Raw genomic sequence first — 23,870 nt, forward strand, 5'->3', positions numbered from 1 at the left:
AACACAGACAGGGTCTGGTGGTCTCCATACCAATATGATGGTGCAAGAGGACAGGCAAAACTTACAAATTGAAAGAGAATTATGGCCAGAGGAGAAAGTGCTCGGCGGAACACGTGGACAGCTCACAAGTGGTGCCACTTGGGTTGGAAAGTTGTGAATCCTTGAGGAAGAGACAAAGATGAGGAGGTACCCCTACCAGTGTGATGTGCACACAGTGACCTCATCAGAACGTGATAGCTGTCAAAGTTATGTTACATTGAGAAGTGACAAATAGACTTACATAGGGGGCAGTGTGTTTTAGTCTCCTGTGATTGCAATATTCGAATTTGGTATATTTCTTCAGCAATATTACAAAACACGTGATAGCTCGGATGGCTGGCAATTATTATTTTTTTTTTCTAGTTTGCAATATTTGTCATTTGAGAAAGCCACTTGCGCCCACTTCGTGTAGTGCACAAATTAAATGTAGTAGAGGAAATGAGAACTAAGAACGGATGAACAGTATCCACTTTAATAACATTAAGAATCTATGAAAACTGTCTTAACTCATTCACACACACAAACAGATAGACAGACACACACACACATGCACAGTTTGAAATTTCTTTTGGACAAGATCATAAACATGGCCATCTACTGTAGATTGTTCCTTGAAAGTAGATTGGCAATGATGACTTCAAAGTCTCTTTTGAAGATGCTTCTCTTTGACTTGGTCCTCATGAAAGATGACAATGGGATGTTGTCATGGAGACAGCAGACTCAAAAGTGATGCTTTCCGGCTGTCTTCCTACATGTCACCTGAGAAGAAACACAACAAGACTAGATTAATTCTAGATTTAAATGAGATTAAAATAAGTATAAGAAGATTAATATGAATATATTTGTGTGAATAGATATAACGCTTGTATGATTTGATTTACTCTAAAAGTGGATTTTTCAATACATAGACAAAATCTGATTTTTCATCCCTAAAATGTGAAAAAAATAATAGGAAATACCCTCGAGCATTTTATAGAATACAGCCATATCTCACTACTGTGTACATTTGTAACTTTAATAGGAAATGAACATGTTATGAGTTTTATTGCAATCGTTTTCTTGCCATTAATGTACAACATAGGTACATTTGTCATAACCTGTATATCAAATAATGGTTAACACCTATTTATCAACAATGAACTATATATGCCAACATTGATGATGACATGCAGCAGATGCTGACAGACTTATATCAAATGAAAAAAAAAATGAAAAGACATCATCTTATTTGGGGTAAGATGCTGGTAAATTTCATCTCTTTGAGGTTTTCAATTTTTGTTTTGCTCTGCAACTTGGCAGGGAATAATTTCCCTAGTATCACAATTTGCTATACATTTTTTTATACCACTGCTACACAACCTATCTTTCGTGTAGCAATTTTCCTCCAAAGAAGTGAGCAGGATACAATTTGAAAAATCATTCATCAGCTGAAATTGCTAAACAAATTGGAGTTGGAAAATTATTCCCTGCTCTGTTCTGCCAAGCCAACAAGTGAAGTTCTATAGACCTGTCCTTCTCAACCTTTTATTAAACCTTAGGCCCACTTTTGGCTCCTACAAAGTTGTTTTTTTTTTTTTAGGTCAAGTTACTTGTACAGATCAAATGCAAATCTTTTTTTATTTCTATTTTGGGAAGACATCACAGCCGACCTGCAAGACCTTTGTGGCCCACTGGTTTAGAAGCACAGCTATATAGACTACAATGTCATCATGAGTGTGGAGCACTTTTTGTAGACGGGAGGATGAATTCTACAATTCATGAGCAGCTAGTACTTATGATGTGTGATGGCTATAGGAACAAATTTGCTCATTTGGTGGCGGTGAACTAATTTTCTGATTTTACGTGACATATAAACTATTTATTATGAAGCTTGCAGTAAATTCTATGCTCTGATTTGATGAACATTTCTGTTGAATCTATTGCTTTGAGAATCACCTGACTGGAAGATGACTTGAAAGCACTTTGAGATCATTTTGTGCATTACTGACAAAAGAACATTTGGACAGACTTGAATAGTTGTGGTATGGGTCTTTTTGAGACACACACAGACAAAAAGAGACCCAGTATCCTCAATACCGAATGTGGAATAATACCGAACTCAGATTGATATTGACTTTGTAATTGAGGTTTCCAGCATATCATATACTCCTGACTGAATGCAGCACAAAGAAACACCTGTCGAGGAGTCCACATATAGAAATGACTCTTTCACTCCATACGGTACATGGGTATTTCTGTCTGGTGAAAGAAATCTTTGAAGCTTCGGGAGTACATTTGGTGGTTATTGGAAAATTGCATATGGCACTCATCACACTTATGTGTATGTATGATAAGAAAAACATAATGGTTACAGATCTACAGTATCTCCATTTGAGAAGTATAAATCCCCATTTCTCTCTTTGTTTCAAAAGTACTTTGCATGCATGGTGCAAAGGTACCTCATATATTTTCTGGGAATTGAATCTGAAATTAACAAGAAATATCCATACCTGCTGTATTCATTCACCTTTTTCCTAGTCAATTCATGAGTCATTAGTCATAAAAATGAAAAATGTTCTACTCTATGATGTTGGTCATGCATTGCTGTCTGTAGTATTATCATGCAAAAATTCAGTGATTATACATGTAGTCACATACCTGCCAACTGTTCTGTTTTAATCTGAATATTCAGATTTTTCACTGAAAGAAAATGCATTAATTTCAGAGTGTTCTGATTTTTTTTTTTTGAAATAACTGTTAATAGTAAAGTATACGGAATTTATGAAAGTTCAGATTTTTGAATAATTTTTCTTTGTTTGTTCAGATTGATTAAGTCTCAGGGTTGGCAGGTATGTAGTCATACTGCAATAAAGACAGAAGCATTAACAAATTGATGCTGTTCTCTGTAAGTGTACATTGTGGCTCAAATACACTATGTGCAGAACCTTTAGATTTGCCTTGAATTGAAGAGAGAGAGTGAGAGAGAGAGAGAGAGAGAGAGTATTAAGAGAGTAGCATATGAGACAAAGAGAAAAAAAAACAGAAAAAAAGTTGATATTTGACTTTTGACCACAGAATATGTGAAAAAAAAAAGTCTGTCCCACCTCACCCTGACTTACAGAATGCTAACCCACCTCTGACCCCTGACCTTTGGGGTTCATGACCCTGATTGGGGGAAGAGGACAATCTGTAGGAGAGGTGTGACCTGCAGGGTCGTAAGGTCAGTCAAGATGGCCTCAACTGAGGGTTGGGTGTTGGCCTCCAGTAGGTTGGTGCGTCGGAATGCAAAGATGGCCACTGCCAAGACTTTGATTAAAAAAAAATGATTGGATATAGAACGAAGGATCATTAGCAAATTGTGGTATGAAGGCATTAATACAATGTATATGGCCTTGTACGTACATCAATGAATATTGTCTTTTGGTCCCTTTCTTAAGTCATGATAACAGTCATATCAAATGCATGTGATACACTATTGCTTGAACTGAAATAAAATGTTATTGTTCAAGTAAGGTATGCAAGCTTTAGAGATAAATGACAACAGTACCGTGCATTCTAAAACAGTGAAATCTTACACTACATGAAAACTTAAAATACAATGTACGGTAACTCTGGACATCAGGTCAAAGTTTAAGTGATTTCTCTTCACAACATTAATGACATTTCTTAATGTAGCAAGTAAAAAAAACCAAACATACCCTTCCCTTCAAAATTGTCTCATCATGTTGACTCATTAAAACCTTCTCTGCATTTGTATTGGCTTTAGTGTCAGTCATGCAGCTGTAGGTCATGACTGTATTTTCTCAAGAATACCATCACACTTGAGTAAACCTTTCACACATATCTGCATCACATGGAAAATGAACCCAATCTCACCACTGCATGCCTTCATTGTCTTACAGAGCTTGAAGCGAGAGTGTACTCTAACAGAACATCTGATCTTCAACAGAATAACTTTTGGAAGGTTACTCTCCTCGCATGCTTGAAGTGGGCATGCAAATAGCATCACACCAACAAACTGGCTACAGGTCACTGTCCGGGACTCCTCTTCTTCCTATTAAAAGGTGAGTCGATCTGAAATCGATTACCGCACTCGGAAATTCCCCGTCTCTCTTTCACGATACCGCCCGTGAGGTAAGGAGATGACTCCCCTCCCCCCTCCCCCCCCCCATCCCACCTGAAAACCCACTCACCTGCCAGGAGCTCAATAGAATCGTAGCCCAGGATGCGGTCCCAGAGGAGGAGGAGCTGGTCGCTGGCAAGGTAGCCAGAGTATGCCCTCATCATCCACTTGAAGGCAATCTTTAGTCTGGCAGGAGGAAAAACAAGGAGAGCTATATCAGGGCTTGACATTAACTTTTTTCTCTAAAATCTTTACAATCTTGAAAGGTATTGTTTACCATTGCCAGCAGCGATTTAAAAAAATGTTCTAGATATCACATTTGATGCATTTGTGTAGGTCAGTTGTATCACAAAATTAAACATCCTACCATGTAAAAATTTTGCAATAAAGCCTAAAATATTAGGAGATATCACTATTTTTCTCAATAAACCATAACCCCCATAACCGTAGATGGTTTAGTCTGGAAACAATTTTATCATAACTACTGTTTACATTTTGTATATTTAAGAATATGTAACATTGATTATACTGATTGACATTTTTACATTGATTGTTTCCATCCCTAACTCACATTTTAGAACTATTTTGAAACCCTAAAGCTGGGTTTTTGTTTCATCAGTAAATGGTAAACAGTGCCTCTAAACTTTGGTGGCCCGAAAAGTGAACGCAGTAGCCGGAAATAAATGGAAACAAAATAATCAATCTTAAATCTCAAGTGCCCAAACAGGACCCCGTCTTATAAAGCCTTCAAATCAATCACAAGTCCCCAAATCAATCACAACTTGCATTGCAGCTCACAAGAAACTTGTGATTGATTTCTATCACAAGTCTTTATAAGACAGGCCCCAGGCCACCAAAAGGTGTCAGCCTTTTTGGAAATATGGTGGCCTGATGTCCATGTTTAGATGGATGGGTGGTATAAAGGAGAGAGGAAGAAAGAGAGATGGATATACACAACATGTATATCAATAAAGATGGAAGGATACACGTTTGTACCTACCTGGTAAGATAGATTGATAAATACATAGATATAAAGATAGATACACAGTGTCTGATACATGATTTATATAAAGATAAAGCTAAATTGGCTATACTGATAAATAGATAAATAGATAGATAGATAGATAGATAGATAGATAGATAGATAGATAGATAGATAGATAGATGGATAGATAGATAGCATCGCTGGGGCAACAATACCTCATATCTACAAAATGTCAAATGTTCAGGAGAGGAAAAAAAAGAAGAAAACATGGCAGCCAAAGCACATCAAATGGGATAGACTTTCCTTTGACATGCCGTGGTGGCTTCATTTTTTGGGTAAGACAGCTAGGATTTAAACAGGACATCACTTAACTGATTAGCTGACCATTAATGAAAAAAAAAGTCATTTTCACCAAAATTTGATACAAGGTCTTGTCACCCCAGCAACGATAGATAGATAGAATAACATAATATATACATATATCTAGAGACAAGGAGAGAAATAGAGAGAGAGGAAGAGAGTGAGAGATAGATAGATAGAGAGAGAGGAAAAGCCTCCTTCAGGCAGAGAAAGCTCATTCAGCTAAGTTTCCCCATCACCACTGACAAACGTGCACCCGTAGTGTCAGGCTCGGAGCTTAGCACTTATCGCATCAAAGAGAGTCGGGCGAATTATGTCAATCTCGCGTCCCATTACAAGGCGCGGTGATCTAATAGATGCCCCCATATGTCACCCCACATGATGTCACTGATTTGATTTGGGGTCAAACGCTTCTTCGGAGAGAGAGTGCACCGGGTTGTCGCTGATGACGCAAACTCGGACAAAAACGACAGAAAACGGAGAGGAAAAAAAAAAGTGGAGAAAGAGAGAGAGCAGGACAGGTGCATGCGAAGAAGGAAACACACATAAAGAAAACATAAATGGAGACAGACATGATTAGGTATCTGGAGAGGGACATCGCATTAAAAATCTACTTTGACTTGAGTGACCGACAGAAAACCAATGAGAAAAAAATTTGAATAAAACATTGAGAGGAAATAAAGAGGCATATATATCTATATATATATATATATATATATATATATATATATATATATATATATATATATATATATATATATATATATATATATATATATATATATATATATATATATACATATATATATATATATATATATATATATATATATATACACATGGAGAAATACATGCATACAATATACATGTTAATGCATATTTATCTAATTGTAGTGTTCATTCCTCTGTTCAGATACATTATATCTGAATAGAGGAATGGAAAAATGGAAAATGAAATACAGGACACATAACAAGTGTGCATCACACAGTGATAAACCAGCTACTAAAAGAAATGCAAAGGTAATGTATTCAATGAGGTTCATCACACAACGACAAAAACATCTCACATGTGTGCAAAGATGAAAGAAGGCAACAAAATGAACACATACAGAGCATGAAACCAAATAAGGAGACAGAAGATGAAATCAAGAGTAGTGATCGAGAAGGAGCACATGGAAGAGAAAGAGAGAACATACATTATACATACATGTACATACATATATACAAACAGACAGACAAAGAGACAGTGAGGGTGCATGCCTACTGTAAGTTATAGCATGAATATAGGAAAGGATTGATTAAAAGCCACATGACATGTTTAAATTTCAACGCCTTGGCAGATGAGGTGTATCTTTCTGCAACCTTCCATCCTCCTCCCCCCCCCCCAAAAAAAAGTAAACAAAATAAACCACAAAGAAACAAACAACATACCCCAAAATAAGACAAAACAAATCAAAAATAAAATAAAATAAAAAGCAAAACTATTTACGAACAGCTACAAAATCATCTGAAGGAAGAAAAGTCATGAAAAAAATACAAAGGGATTGATGAATGAAGATGAAGAGCGGAGGATGTGTCTAAAGCTGCCCAGTGGATCGGAAGATGGGATACTCACGGATGAGCGTTGATCTGCCGCAGGTGGAAGAACAGATGGGGTTGGAGCGTCTGGAGAAGGGACTCAAACAGGATGCAGAGGGAGAGAATACCCTACAGGGAAACGGAAGCAGCAGAGATGACAAAAAAACATATTTATGGCAAAAGAACTTGTTTCTAATCACATTTCCAAGACATTTTCCTAAGGTGTCTCAAAGGCACGTTCACAGCCACTTGCTGACTGTGGCTCTCTTCAAACAATATTCCACACCATTAGCTGAGTCACAGAGCCCATAATGGCTAATTTTCAAACAATCATCCAACATTGGATACACTCCCAATTCCTGCACGAGTATGTACCATATGGATGCATCACATATCGTCGCTGGGGCGACAAGACCTCGTATCTCAAAAATGTCAAATGTTCAGGAGAGCCAAAAAACATGGCGGCCAAAGCACTATACTGAATGGGATAGCCATTCCTTTGACATGCCGTGGTGGCTTCATTTTTGGGGTAAGACAGCTGGGATTTGGACAGGACATCACTTAACCGATTATTTGACCACTAATGCAAAAAAGTCATTTTCACCAAATTTGAGATACAAGGTTTTGTCACCCCAGCGACGATATGGCAGAAGTGAATACAAGATCAATCAAAGCTCCACATCCTGAATTGTGCTTTATAGAGATCAAACCATTCAGATTACAAATGTGCATGATGATCTGGCTAAAGAAAGAATGAAAATAAATTGTAAAACACCTGGAACCCCTTTCACAAATGTATCACCCAATCAAAACTGTGTTCCAAAAATAATCTATACTTTTCTTCTTTCACCTGTAAAAAAAAAAAGAAAGCAAAAAAAAAAAGCCTGGAAAAGATGGATAATCAACACGGTAATGGCACACATCTCTCAGATGATGCATTTGGGGGTGGGGGTGACCTTTTGACCACACCGTGAAAATAATTCGCATCATCTGGGCATTGCATTCACAAACTCCGAGTCTGGTAGCAATGTGGATATTATGTGGATAATTAGCAGCATCAAAAAAGTGCTGATTACTCTGATCCTACTCCAATTTTCTGACCAAATGACACAAATATTTAACGCATAAATTTAGTTTTGAATACGAAAGGGGGAATATGAACCATGATAGGTAAAACATGATTTATGAAACCTGCTTGGTGAAACATGATACTTGTTTGCTTTCAGACTTTAATAATGAAAAAGATAAATCGAAGATATAGATAACATATTCTCCTACACATGTTTACAAATGAGCACTTCTGTAAGTGTGAAACCTCTTCTACATCTCGTCACTAATAGCACTACATCACCTCTTATTGCAATGTGTTAATCTTCATGTCATACTTTTAGTGGCTAAAAACCATATGCCTAAATGGCATACTAGTACCCTAACGAGGTCTTCATTATACCAGACTTCATCCTCCTTTTGTTCCATCCCACCAAAAAGATGATGAGCAAACACGGTTGATGGTGTGTAGAGAAAGAAGTGAGCTAGGCTGAGGAGTCCCTTTAACACAGAAATGAAAATGGCTTCTTGGGAACTTGTTTCAAACTGAGGGCACAATAAGTCATGTTTTGAGTTACCCTATAAAACTTGTGATTCAAATAAGAGATAAACTTTCTGATACACTAGGGCTTGAAATTTTCGGTTCACTCAGTCGGTATCCTTTGCCAGTACCTCTTCGAAAATGAAATGGTTGCCTTCCGCTTTTCGAAAGATTACAACATTCCACGCTGTCTCAGGGATTCATGAAAAAAAAAAGTGTACCGGGACAGATGCATGCGAAGCATGAACACTTCTCCAATAAAAAAAGTCATCAAATCAAATCAAATTGAATCAGGATGTGACAAGGAGGTCATGTGACTTTACCTGGGGATGTGAGGAGATGGTATGGAGGCGGAACAGGTGTCTCATGTACATCTCCCGGAAGACAAAGTAGAGCTCCGTCGGCTGGCCGTAGACAAAACACAGGGGAGCCACTGCATCGGCGACGGGGGCATAAAGAGAGGTCACAGAGAAAAAAAATATGATGCAATTTACAAACACTGCGATAAGACGAGATTCGGTAAGTGCTTTTATCTTGTCTGAAGGTACGTTCCTGCAAAGCTGAATTTCGCGGACTGGGAAAGCTGACTCCATGCCATATCAGCCTTGCAAGGTCGGAGGAAGTGTCTCTATTTTTTTCCTTTTTCTTTTTCTCCCCCCAAGATTTTAAGGAGCAATGGTGACTGGTGTAAGAATAGATTGTAGATAACACTTCAGAGAGAAATAAAATGCCTGACAAAATCTCCTCCTGCTTGCCTTTTCTTTTTCTTTTTTGTGGGGGGGGGGGGGATTTTGTTCATCCTCATAATGGCTGTGAAAATACAATGCACATCTGAATCAAGCTTATGCACAGGATAGGCACATAAAGCTAAGTTATTAAAGGGATAGTGCAGTATTGGTGGAGATGAGAATTGGGCTTTAAACTTTTTGCGAGATGCCAAGAAAGCACTTATGATATAGTACAGAGCATACCATTTTAAGGGGAATTCAAAGTTTATTTGATGAAAATCGGGTTTGGAATGACTGCAACATCCAAAAACAAAGTAAAACAAAGCGATTGTAATAAAGTGTGGGTCCCACACTTTATTAGAATCACTCTTTTTTGGATATCTCAGCCATTTGAAAACCAATTTTCATCAAATAAACATTGAATTCGTCATAGAATTACATGCTCTTTCATATTTTATATGAGGTCTCTCATTATCTCGCCAAAAAATGTGAGAAACCTGAAATTAGGTCTCAACCAAAACTGTACGATCCCTTTAATATAGCTGTTGTGATGGTGTGCATACTGTATCTGTTTTCATTCAATCATGATTCTCTCAGTTCTCACTTTTTCCTCCTTCCTTGATGTATGATATCACTGCGAGTGGGAAACCAGGTGTTATTATATAGGATGTTGAGTCCACTCTCTGATTTCAAGCTCATTACTATGACCAAAACTCTCATTTCATTGAACTAGCTCCAAGAGTACTAGATGTTTAGTTACGTGCAACAATCAGCTATTAATGAAACACAATGTTGCTGGCTGCCCCCCTCTCCCCTCACCCCCACATGCAGTTGTGCACTGGTTTGAGATTGCTGGCATACCTCAAAAGTTTGTGCATTCTAGCAAATTCACATTCACATAGGTTGCATTTATGCAATAATGGTTAAGAGATGGAAATTAATTCATGGCACAACAGTGATGAATTGCCACAGTACAGAAATGCATCTATCGAAAAATGCTCTCAATTTATGACAATCTCTCAGTTTCTATATTTTGTTGTTCTTCTACCTCTTAGAACTAAACATTGATAAAAACTGCAGCGGTCACTCAAGCCAAGAATCTTGATTGCCGAGATTGAGGATGATAAGCCTAATGCTTGGGTACCACAGCATGAGTTATGAGCAGACGCAATGAACAGCGATGCACTGTCATAAATCTCTGACGAAATGTTGGGGGGGGGGGGGGGAGAAGAAGCGGGTTGGTTTAATGAGCGGCATAACCAGAAGTGATTCTTATCTCACACTGCCCTGTAATTGCGTCCGAGATTTACTGTATCTGTCATTAAATTACATACACACACAAACACACACACACACAAACACATCACACACCCACACATGCATGTATTAAACACATGCACATGCACACACATACACACACACAGAATTGAAACAAAGCTCTTTGAAAAGTTGGGAGGGGGAATGCAAACAATCAGGACCAAAAAAAAAAAAAAAACCAAAACAAATACAAACCATTAATTGCTTGTTGCTTTTCTGACAGGCAAAAGATATGATGATGTATCACAGCCTGTAACATGATACAATGTAATTTCTGTCTCTTTCATTCTGTATTTGAATTCGTGACAGCTTTTGGGAATATATGTCAGTACCTGCTTGAATATGGTGATACATTGCAGTCATTTGGGGTGCAGCAATCAAAACACCGATGCCAAGTCATTCAGGGTGAGGGCCAATGATGATTTCTCTGGTAGCATGTCATTTACAGACGCTCTACATTTGTACCTTTAAATGTCTTGCTTGATTCTGTACATAGATCACTGAATCAAAATTAATAGAAATTTTTGAATTGCTCGTGCAGAGCAAGTCTTGGGGATGCAAAATTTTTTGATGTGTAGAAGGAGGAGTTACATATGCCTGTCTTGCTACTGATAGATGCTCTGATTCTTATTCAGTGTATTAATGGCTCAGTCTGCAGTTGATCTTCTGAGAAGGTGTGGCTTTGAAACAATATATAACAATATCTTCTGGACTAAAAAGGTGTTCTCATTCATTCTCTTTCTCTCTGATCTTTTCTGTAAACAGGATCACAGAGGATGAAGGGGACAATTCAGGAGCACTGACCAGAAGCTACTTGGATCGCTTGCTTGAGTTTTAACCTAGACTTCTTCTTTTTTCTTCAAGATCCTTACATGTCATGATGTATTGTAAACAAATTGAAGCCTGCAACACCCACTGAATCAAATTTGCTTTCAAGCTAAAGTAATTGAGATCATCACATTCTATTTGGTGTCCAAATTATGGTCAACCAAAAAAACATAAACGTCACTGGTGACACAGAGCAACAATACTCTGGTTCTATTTTTTGTTGATGTGAGGATTTAAAATAAAAAGAAAAGTTGTAATGCATCTGCTTCAGAAAAGGAAGTTTACTGACCTCAAAGGCAAGGAACAAATAAATAACTCACAATTTTTCGTCAAAAACGTATTTGTATGTCACTTAGGGTGACAGAAAACATCTCACTAATGAAGGATGCATACACACAATCATGTCTTTTCTTTGATTTTCATCAGTGCAAGAATGAATTGTTTAAGAAATCTACTAAAAAGTACAGCCAAATTCAACGGGTCATCCATCTTTATTTCCATTCTCTGCTTTTACATCATTTGAATGGAGAGAAGGAAATGGCACCAATACATTACATTCCACTGGTCATCACTGCAGCATCCATTGATGACTGTCCTGGTCACTTTCTATTGACAAATTCTGTAATCTTTTTTTTTTCTACCTTATCGGTGCAGGATTCTCAAGCTTTCGAATTTGAATCACTGCCATTACCACTGAAATCTTGGGAGTTCAATCTATTTTTGTCTTGAGTGACGATAGTCCACACACACCATCAAGAAACAGTGGATAAAGACTTTTTTTCCAGGTCATTTAAGTGTAATGTACCTACCTGTTGATCAAATTGGATTTTCCTTCACTGTTAGTCTTCATAGAACAGACTCTTCATGGAATATTTTGAGAAAATTATTTTCAGTAACAGCAATATTAGAAACTACCAGGTTGGGAGAATTTGTGTGGTATGAGGAATATTATCTTATTAACTGAGCTGAGATGAGATTAGCTTACTCAGCTTTAACATACATTATGACTGAAAATTTTCCATTTGCAAGCTAAATAGGGACAGTTACTGTAGTACCACAGATGCCACGAACGATGAGATGAAATACCGAATGAATGAGAGAAATGACATTTATCAATTTCTCGTTCTCGAGTACAGTTAATGATCTTGCAAATCTTCACTCACCTAGCATGGCAAATCCATGGAACGGGATGACTCCATTGGGGGGATACACTACAGCATACTCATCCACTCCCAGCATTCCTGTGTGACAGAAGGACGTACATCACAAAGATGAGATTAATCATAATCAAGTCACCTCGTCGAGTTTAATCCAAATCTGCCCGCTCTAACTTCAGAAGCGCTACAGCAATATCAATGTTGGATACCAAACGCCATGATCGTAACAAGGTATCCACAAATTCCTCCTCATGTAAAGCAACACATAAATCATTTTTTTTTTAATAAAATGTCAGTTTCCACATTCAAGGACCCAGGACAGATTAAAAGATAAAATACAATGTATGTACCCTGTGCCTTCCAAATTGCAGTTACTGGACAGTTATTTATTCCATTATGAAAGTGCTCTTTAAGTATTGATAAAATGCAATGTTGTAGTCATCAACTTTTTGTAATTAACTACGAATGCTATGAGAAAATACATCTCTAAAGAAATGCATTACGTATGTAGGCATCACATATGCAAGGTGATCTTTATGAGGTACATCCGGATACATGCATTGTTTAATCACAGTGCTTAAAAATCCCATGGTGTCATGGAGAGTGGTATAGCACCATCTATGTCGATTGTGGGACATGCTTGGATTTGGAACTCGCAGTACGAGAATGGTTGTTTCTGCAATGACTGTTCTCAAGGCAATATGCACTTGCTGTCAGTGACACAAACTTATCACAACACAAACTGTATACACACACATAATATACACAGTCATTATACAATGATGTTTGAACATTTGTTCTCAAAAGTATTCACACACGCAGACAGGTTCAAATTACTGCATCAGTAGGGATCGGTGTTTGGCTGGCACAGTAGGGTCTAGAAAGTTTAATAGCACTCCAGAGCTACCAAGTCATTCGGGGTGCATCAATCAAAACACCGATTCCAAGTCATCTTGGACTTGAACTTGGGATCTCTGGCACTCACATTTACAATTATCGCTTAACAGCATGTAGGATAGAAATATCCATACAATCATCATCATACGGAAAAGAACCACATTATCACCTTAACCCAATGAAGATGAGTCCCGAATACACTCGGGCAGGTGTCTATGGGAAATGTGTGTTGTAGTGAAATCAAACCGTCCTCAATGTGATAAGACTTTGATGCCTACAGAACTGACATATATATACGTATGTTTGGTTGCCATTTAATTGCTGTTTTTTTTTTTCTTTTTGCATAATCCTATCAAACTTTGTGAAGAAGGTCAGACATTTGTCCTCTTTCAAAATTCACATCTATGACACTTTACATCATAAAAGCAATTATTAAATGCACTCCCAAGCATGAACAAATCTTTTCACCAGTTCTAATCTGATGAAAAGTAGCATACTAGAAAGCAAAATTTTCACGAATCAGAGCCAACAGCCTTTTTCGCGGCATGAAATGCCACTGGCATCCGATACATCATGGTGTAGGCAAGAGCTTTTGTGTGCATTTTTATTTTGCGAATCTTGGCTCTCGTGAAATTTGAGAAATTAAAATGCATGCAAAAATTTCTGGTTTTACAGTACACATATTTATGAAGACATGACAAAATGTCAAAATATGAAAAAAAAAAATACCTAGACAGAAACACATGATTGGGAATCCTTTCTATTTCTTAGCATAGAGGATAGGTAAACTGACGAACATTCAACAGTTTGCACCACCATCATCGCTACATTGATAAACAAGGTTAAAATCTTTGGCCTGCAGGAGCCCCATGGGTCCTGTACAGAGTCAATTATGGAGTCCCATGGAGTCCCAACTCTCCCAGGGAACATGACTTACACATCGATGCATTTTTCATGAAACAAAATCTTAACCCGTTTCGGACGAGTCCCGTGTATACTCAGGCAGGGGTCTATGGGAAATGCGTGTTGTAGCAAAATCAGCCTGTCCTCAACGGGTTAAAACTGTAACCTAAATAATCAAACAAAATTTGATAAATATAAAGCACATATCTCTGGGGAAATCTAAGAAATTATTTCTTATTGGCCTAAATTTATGTATATTCATCATATATAATGTGGCATCAATCTGATAAACTAGTGAAGTACTCAGATCTGTATGTCTTAATCTTTTACTCATTCGTCTTCATGGCATGACACACTTTCGCAATTCCCGGCCTTTTCTGAAGTTTGTGCCCTGTCTCCACTCTCGTGTTGTGGCACAAATCTTTCAGTTACGCCATCTAACATTCTCAATTTAACAAACGTAACCAACCCCCCCCCCCCCTCCTTTATTGGATTAATTCACCGATACCCTTTACAGATAAGTTTTCCCCGCTGATGCTTCATAAATTCAATCTGACAAGAGGCATCCAAGATCAAGGCCACGTGGCATTTTTCTTTCATGACCCGACTCATTTATATCCTTCCATGAGTTGCGCCCGCTGGAATTTTGTCTCCGGGCGCACATCCATCGGCACATCTCACCCAAATCCCCCTGGTTAGTTACCAAGCCATCCACTCATCCATCACATTCTAGGCAAGTCTGCAACACTTGGGTATCAAGTTCATTTTCCATCAACTTGGGAGATGCAGCAGTGTAAGAAAAATGATTTTCACACAATGCACAAAAGTTGTTTGCATTTTATAAAACAAAATCTTTTTCAAGGCAAACATTTTCAAATACTGTACTACATACACCTGGTAACCTCAATTAACCCGTTGAGGACGAGTCCTGAGTATACTCTCGGGCAGGTGTCTATGGGAAATGCGTGCTGTTGCAAAATCAAACCATCCTCAACAAGTTTAAAGGTAACCATGCAATCAATACTATCAATATAAGCATATACCCTTATTACTGTGTTTGGTAAAATCAACATTCCAGTATTTTCTCCACTGACCTTTGACTTTTTCCTTGGATTCTTCTGTTTAATCAGTTTTAACTTGATATCTATGTTCTGGTCTTGAAGATGCTGAGCACCAAAAATCCATTTTGCTAAACTGTGCCTTCAGAATTCATCCTATAGCGAAATTGATCCAATTTAGGGCAGGTTTTATTTATTGTCATTATTGACTTATCACGTAATAGCAAAGTTTCAAACTCCCTGACATTGAGATCTTATTACGAGAAGATCCTTTGGAAGATAAAGTCAACACATGGCTTCTTTTGTAAGTTTTATTTCCTTGACAAATCCAAATGAATTTGCGAAAACACTTCTTGAGTCATTCCATAATGCTGAAAAATCTTCGATGATACTACAACAAAGCATTGATCTTTGACCTTGAACATCGAGTATCTCAGTAAAAAAACAATCAAGGTTGTCATTCCATGATTATTCATAGTCTGCTCCCAGTTTCTTTAAAAGACAGTTTCGGTCGTCCTTTGGAACATCGCAGTCACAAATTGGAAAAGCCTGTGACATAATACCCTTGGCACCAGCACATCGGGGAGAAGCTGCATGAGAACTATGCAAAAAGACAAGAAAATATGTCGGGCTGCATTTCTCTGAGGCAGCTAAGCTGATCCAGTACATATATTCAGAGAGCAAAACATGCACAGAATCAAAGCTAAAGCGAGAGAGAGAAAGGCATAAGCATACCCTGTTTTACCAACATCACACATGAGAGAGAGAAAAGAGACGAAGAATCGGTGGAAAAGAGACGAAATGCTCGGTGGCATGAAATTGAATAATGGGCGTCGGCGTAATCAGCGATATCATCCTCTTATTGTCCTAATGCTGGCTTCTAGGCAACATTTATTAGGCTCTCCAAACAAGTAAAGGACATCAGTCCATCACTGTGATCATATCTCGCCTCGTTACATACAGCTACAGAGCAGAGTACACCTCCACACTGGTATATAACAAACAAACAAACAAACAAAACAACAAAAAATACAAACTAAAAAATAAAACAAAAACAAACAACTTCGAACCAAGTCAGATATAAAAAAGAAAGAAAATAAACTAATATTAGTGAAAAGATACCAAGGTAATGGAGTGAGAGAGAAAGACAGAGAGAGAGAGAGACAGACAGACAGACTAACAGATAAAAAGAACCCTGGGCCGCACATTGTACTAAATTCTCGGGGACTGTATGTTATGAGCGAAAAGTCTCTCATAAGACTTTCATGAAATGGATCCCTGGTCGACTATCAGGTTAGTGTCAAACATGTCAGGTATGTTTTGATACGGAGAGATCGTCTGATGGAGGTACTAAGATCTTTCTTTTCCATGTCATAAACGACATAAGGATATCTCTACACACGTACATCAATCCATCTATTCATACTACCTGATTGTATACGTATATAATACATACATGATCATACATCACACATATATGCATGCAAAAAAATATAATTACACATTTCAAGAGTTGACAAATTACTAGAAAACAAATGCAGGTACATTTATATGTCAGATAGTATGTGAGACATAACCTTAGCTAGATTGAAGTGACAGTCCCCTTTCAATCTAGTCAATAGCCAAGTCTGTCTATGTATTTTCTCTACCTAACAAGCCAAGTCAATGCACATCGATACTGGCCTCCCCTTGTGGAACACCTGATGCATACTGATGAAGGGGAAAAAAAATCCTCCGCTTGGCTCTACTAATGGAACTAATGAGAGAAATCATGAATGGAAACCAGGAAAATATGTATCTATGGCACTCCGAGTGTGACAAGCCCATGCAGGGCTCCGAGAAAAGCTTTATGTGCCTTGCCTGTTAAGTTCTTTGCCTCCTCCCCCCCCCCCCCCATGATGAACTCAACCAAAGGTTGCCAAAGGGTGAAGGTAGCAGTTGACATGTCTTCTTGGAAATCCTACACATGGGACATTCTAATTCACATGTATTGAGTGAGGTCCATCCATGTACTTTGCTGGCTTCCCTGGGCCGGGGTTTGTTGCTTCAGTTCAGGCTGATTCGCCGCATTTGTCAAATCAAAGACGGGATGTGACCCTAATGGGGATTCCGCCAGAACTGAAGAGAATGTGGACGTCCACTGCGCTTAGAACCATCCCTGCTCAATTACCAGTTAAACTCATCTTGACTTGCAATGGCATGAGGCATTTTGTACAACATGTACATCACTGGGAGAACTTGTAGTTGTCTGATGTATGTTGGTAATAATGACAACAACATTGTGATTATCGCTGAGGATGTAACATGAAGGTTGAATGAGAAGCTAGAAAAATGAAAAGAAAGGACATAAAGGTTGAAAAAAAAAATATATAGCAGTTTTAAACAAAACAGAGATAAACAAAACAAATGTAGCAAAACAATCCACCTGCTATATCATAATTTTGCCTCGTCTGTAATCCCACTAGACAAAGATAGCATGCCTTTACTTATTATCATCATTACTAGGAGCACAGAAAAATGAATTCAGTGAGACGTAAACAAGTCACCTCAGTACAGTTGCATCTTCACCCAAGCAACTTACGACACAGCGAATGTGTGTGTGTGTTTGTGTGTGTGTGTGTGTGTGTGTGTGTGTGTGTGTGTGTGTGTGTCTAATGAACCATATTTTCTCATAGAATTATGATATTAACTTCACGTTCCCCATGTACACATCATCAGCTCAAGTTCGCTTTGTGGTATGAGTCTGGAATAGTATACAAATAATTAATGTTTATGAGGGCAATGGACAGAATATTTCATGAGGTGAAAGATGAAATAATCCATTCAATGGGATACATTTATTATTTGTTTTATATAACACCTAAAATAGATCCTTGTCATTTGATGTTTTATGAATTTAGAAACAAGAGAGAATGTGCGGGATCTGAGATCCAGAGAGTGCTCACGGAGCGGTTTACACTAGTGCGCTGGATCGCATACATGCTGCAAACGCTACGTTTTACATGCGTAGTGTGCCGAGCTCTCGGTGTGCGTGCAATGGAGCAAATCACATGGACCCAAGATTGCACAGTAAATGGAGCCACAATTGCACGAATGACGACGTAATAGTAAAATGGGATGAGTGATCAGTAGCAAACAGCCAATCAAATGACAAGGATCTATCTAGGTATTATATAAATTCACACCATTGCAAGGAGACAGTCTGGTCTGATGAGGCAAGACTCAAGGAATCATTCCAGAGGAGCAAAAAGTCAAAATTATGGTGCTAATCATGAATACTGATCTCCACTAGATTATCTGAGTTTTCTGGGGACACAAGTCCTGAACAAAACCACATGGAAATAACAAGGAGCCTCTCAGTCTGTTACCAGATTCATGGATCGTCATGTATATCTGAGAAGAAGGGGGGAGGGGGGGATTAAACGGGCAGAGAGTAGGATAGGCAAAAATTATCAAACAGTCTGGAAGCAAGGTCATTATCCTCTGTTGATTTCCTTTCCTAAGATGTTTACATTCCTCCAAGAAGTTCTCTTGCATATTCATTGATTTTTGTGTCTTGGGGTTTTTTTTTTTTTTTTGGGGGGGGGGGGGGAGGCGTGGATGGAGGAAGGGCACATGAAATCATGATAATATGCTACACACAGATTAATTAATTACATCAATATCAACTGAAATCATCTGTATTGGTTGATTGGTAGCCATGACAAACTGTCACTGCTATTCATCCATATAGTTGGCACAGACATTGTTCCCCCATTACCAAGGCCGATTATTTCTTGTTTACAACCATAATGGTCCCTCTGTCGTGCAGGAAAAAAAAAGGAGTAATTTTTAAATGAATGCTGAAATTGGCATTATTAAAGTGATCCATTTATGTTGGCGAAATGAAGCACGCTGCAACATCATAATAAGCTGATGGAACTTAATGAGATTAACAGCCTGGGTTGATACCTTCAGATCACTCATACGCCTCAATTTCATGAGCTGAAACTGGGGATGCCTCGCGCCAAGAGTTTTGTATCTCCAGTACTTGTACAAAACGTGGTCATCACTGGTATGCTGTTCCACTGTAATAGTGTTTTAGTAGAGTGTGGAGACGTTCTATTTACACAACATGCCTCTTGCTTTTAGCTTTGATTGCATGTCCGAGCTAAAACAACAATCGAACTATGTATCTGCACTTGTGCAAGCGCAACTGTAGCTAAAAAGAGATGAAGGTCCCTGCTGTTGTGATAACTCAAAGAAAGCACATGTATACTCAGTGATAGGCCAAATCAGCCCCAAAAAGCAGGGAAGGAAACAGTTGGACAGGACATACATGTATGTATAACCAGGAATACTCCTGTAAACACATATTTTAGCCCATTGAGGATGAGCTGATTCTGCTTTAACGTGCATTTCCCATAGACAACTGCTGGAGTATAATCAGGACTAGTCATTAACAGGTTATTAAAGCTTATATGGACCAAATAGTCATTTCACAATCACATTTCAAACAAGAGAGGGGGAGGGGGAGGGGAGAGACAGAACGAGAAAGGGTGGGATGTAGGAAATGGCAAGTAAATCCATTGAATATCAAAAATATAACTTCCATTAAACGAATGTAGGTAGAGCAAATGATTCAGAAGAATAAAGACATGTTTGAAACCATTCTTTTTTTCTCCACATTCTACAAGATGCAATTAGCTATCTTGTGCCCACTCCTGCAATGGCATACTCTTTTCCATGTGTGATCCAAATATTGTAGAGAGCAGACCTTGTGGTCTGGTGAAGTAAAAGACTTGAAGAGAATCTATTGAGTTAACTAATTAACCAAACTACTATCATCTTCATATATCAATCTGCTGCATAATTAATGATGTCCTCGCAATGATGAAACTCACACTTTACCTGTTGAGGACAAACTGACTTTGCTATGACACGCATTTCCCATAGTCACCTGCCTGAGTATACTCGGGACTAGTCTTCAACAGGTTAATCTGAACAGTAGATGAATACAGATCTATCCACAAAAAAAACCCCACAAATTTGTTTAGACTGTTGTATTACACAATTAATTTCTTGAATCAGGGAAGAAGCTAATGGGAAAATCACCAGTTCTTCTGTAATAACACAATTTTTACCCATTTATAAAAAACAGACCATGACTTTGAAATCAAGGAAAGCTTACTGGCTACAGACGAGACACACATAAACATTGAAATCAAAGCTGAAATACTGCTGCAGCATGTCTTGGGTTCCATAAGGGATAATCCACATAATTATCTCTTAGAAAAATCACACATTAAAAAGGACAGAAATTTAACACATCATTGCTCAAAATGTTATCATATGTGCCAGTAGCAACTGCAGGCTCTTTACTGTGTGCAATCAAGACCCTAAAAATAGATGAATATCTTCTGTGTGTATCACAAAATTTCAATAGCAACTGGATGGTAAAAATCTAACATTATCTCTAAAACCTAGTGTAAAAAAATAACCACAGCTGTAGTACCTTTTTGTGCACCTATAGAAGATCTATAACTTTAATACTTGACTGTTTTTTTTTCAATGCATAACTATTTATAGTTTGGATGTTAGAATGATAAAAACTGAATGCTTGTAAAATAGAGAAAAAATAGAGAAAAAAAAAATGGAGGGGAAAAAAAATCTAATTGGAGAACCCTGGGATGTTTTCTAGCAAATCGTAGCATTTTCTGGCCAAAAAGTTCACCGTGATGAGATCTTGTCGTCTTCACCTGCTCTTTTCCAATGCCACTCTCGTAGTCCGACTTCACTCCAGAAAGCAATCATGTTTGGAAAGGACAAAGGATGTGACGATCTGTGGTCTAGATTAGGGACTTCTCTGACCTTGCTCGTCCTTGTCAAAAGATGTTATCGAATGTTGCTTCGTGCACTGTTTTTGCACTGTGCGCTCAGGTTTAATGAGTATGTGGCGTGAAGCATTCTAACCATTATCTCCGAAAAATAAAAACTAGACAATCCAAAAAACAACAACAACAACAACAACAGCAACAACATCCCGATACACAAAAAATACAAAGAAAACAACAACTGGCTGACAATTACTACTTGCTGTAGGCATACCATTGACTAACATTGCATTTTGTGTTAAGCATAAACAACGGTAAAAGGCTAGATTCAATTTGTTTATTTTTTTCCTCATCAGTGTCTCATTTCCACCTGAAGTCTTCCGAAGACTTTTCACAAGACCCACAACATTCTTGCACATATTTGGTTACTAGTAACCATGTCAATACACTGAAAAATTCATGATTTTTTTTTTTTGCCATTCACTGGATTAATTACCAAAGTCTGTAATCTTGTCAACATTTGCCTTGCACAGCCTTATTTTTAGTTCTCTCTGTCTCTTAGGGTCAGACACATATTAATTTCCATCCTGAACCATAAACAAACTTGACAGAAGGTTTAACAAGACATGAATGACAATGGCTAAATGATTATTGCATTTCTGGACAAACACTGCCTGTTTAACCCGTTGAGGACGAGTCCCGAGTATACTCAGGCAAGTGTCTACGGGAAATGTGTGTTGTACACGCGTAGCAAGATCAAACCGTCCTCTATGGGTTAAGTAAGATACTTGGTGACTTCTTTACTCACACTAGATATTCTAAAGTGCATGTGTTATGAGCAGCATCACATCTTGATAATTAGCAGCAGGAATAATGAGATACCATGGCACTGTAGCATCAGGAAATGTAGTATCAAACTGTTCAAAATTTCTTCAAACTGCAAACCAACTGTCACACACATACACATGCACAGACACACAAACAAAATTCTTGGAATACTTGCAGCTGAAGACATATTGTATGTGGTTCCATGAACTCTATTGATCTGATACGTTCATCGTATGTACTTTCTCCTACACGTATGTGATTGAGGAAGGGGAGGAGGGTTGGGAGAAAAGAAACAATTTTTGTCTGGAAGACACTGACTGACAGTCATGTAAATGAAAAATGCTTGCACATCCTTAGTCCCTGTCAAGTGCAATGTACTTTTTTCCCCTGGTAAATGAAACCTGCATGGCTCCTCTCGATACACAAGACATCTGTACTGTGCGGGTGGTTCAGGTTAACGAACTCACATGAAATTTGTTCTCCACATGCTATCCTTTTCCCCTAAATGTGCTCATCAGACGATTCCACGGACAAACATACAAAGGATTAATAACAACACAAAAGATAATGAAACAAAACGTTCATTACCCTTCACAGCTGCAAAAACAGGGGTGGCCAGAATCGGTGAAATTCTCCAAATTGTATGTGGCATCATCTGACATTGATGCTGCTTCTGGCCAAAGTTAGTTGGAGCAGACTGATTGTGGGGGGGGGGGGGGGAGGGAATCCCCCAAAGTACAGAAACACATTCTCACCTCGTATGTATGACTTTGCGGGGTTGCCGAACTCCGCCCAAAGTGCTTCAGGACGCTGGTGTCGCGGGAGAAGATCAGGAGGACCTGGTAGAGGAAGTCCTCGAAGACGAAGTACTGGTCATCGTTTGTGGCGGTCAGCTTGACATCCTGAGATATTGGCAGGACAAGATTTGATGGGATACAGCCTTTGATAAAGTGAGATTCATAACATATAAACATGACTATTGTGTATTCATATTACTAAATTCTTGCCTTGAGTTGTTTTATTGCAACTGACAAATTGCCCTTCATCAGTGTATGAAATATGCACTGATTAAGTAGTAACCATGATTTAAAAAAAAAAATCATGGGCACACATACTCGCCTTGGATCACAATACTTACATGCGACTGTGCCTAATGAAACTGACAGAATGTTGCACAGGTCAAATTGCTGTGCATGAAATAGTTCAACTTCTTTCTGCTTTTTTTTTTTAAAAGAATCACCCTTCCTTCATCTAAACACACAGTTTTAAAAAGGAGAGACGAAGACATAACAATGTACTTTTCATCTGCTTCTGCACAACCACGTATCTCTGGTTTTCTTACATTGTCATTCTTGAATTTCTACTCATGAGTTGGTGAAAATTATGCACAGAACCATAACCCAAACTTTCACAAATACATAGTTAGCAGCATTCCTGGTACTAGAATCTTGATACTTTTTGAGCACACAGCATTCTAGGACCCCCTGATCAATTTTGTTTCTCCTGTTCGCAAGATAAAGCAAATAGTGTCATTTCAACACATCCTCAACCTCAAAGCCACTCTTTTTAAAAGTAACATATCTACAGAATGCACAGTTCAGACTTGGGACTGTTATAAAATGGGTTTCAACATCAAGTTGTGAAAAGTATTTTATCTTCGTTGTGCTGAGAATCACTCTTCCCACTGAA

General features: G+C 38.2%; 1 protein-coding gene across 1 annotated transcript in view; it reads right to left on the reverse strand.

Moving 5' to 3' along the window:
- Window positions 1-3,156: 3,156 nt before the first annotated feature.
- Window positions 3,157-23,870, reverse strand: part of LOC140234768 (TBC1 domain family member 19-like) — a 220,937-nt gene continuing 200,223 nt past the window's right edge. The window contains 7 exon segments of the mRNA XM_072314804.1: window positions 3,157-3,324; window positions 4,212-4,327; window positions 7,102-7,193; window positions 8,976-9,085; window positions 12,689-12,766; window positions 22,937-22,963; window positions 22,966-23,083. Of these exon segments, the coding sequence (XP_072170905.1) occupies window positions 3,176-3,324; window positions 4,212-4,327; window positions 7,102-7,193; window positions 8,976-9,085; window positions 12,689-12,766; window positions 22,937-22,963; window positions 22,966-23,083 (690 nt within the window). The 3' untranslated portion in view covers window positions 3,157-3,175.

Source organism: Diadema setosum, chromosome 11, assembly GCF_964275005.1.
Source record: "Diadema setosum chromosome 11, eeDiaSeto1, whole genome shotgun sequence".
Lineage (NCBI taxonomy): Eukaryota > Metazoa > Echinodermata > Echinoidea > Diadematoida > Diadematidae > Diadema > Diadema setosum.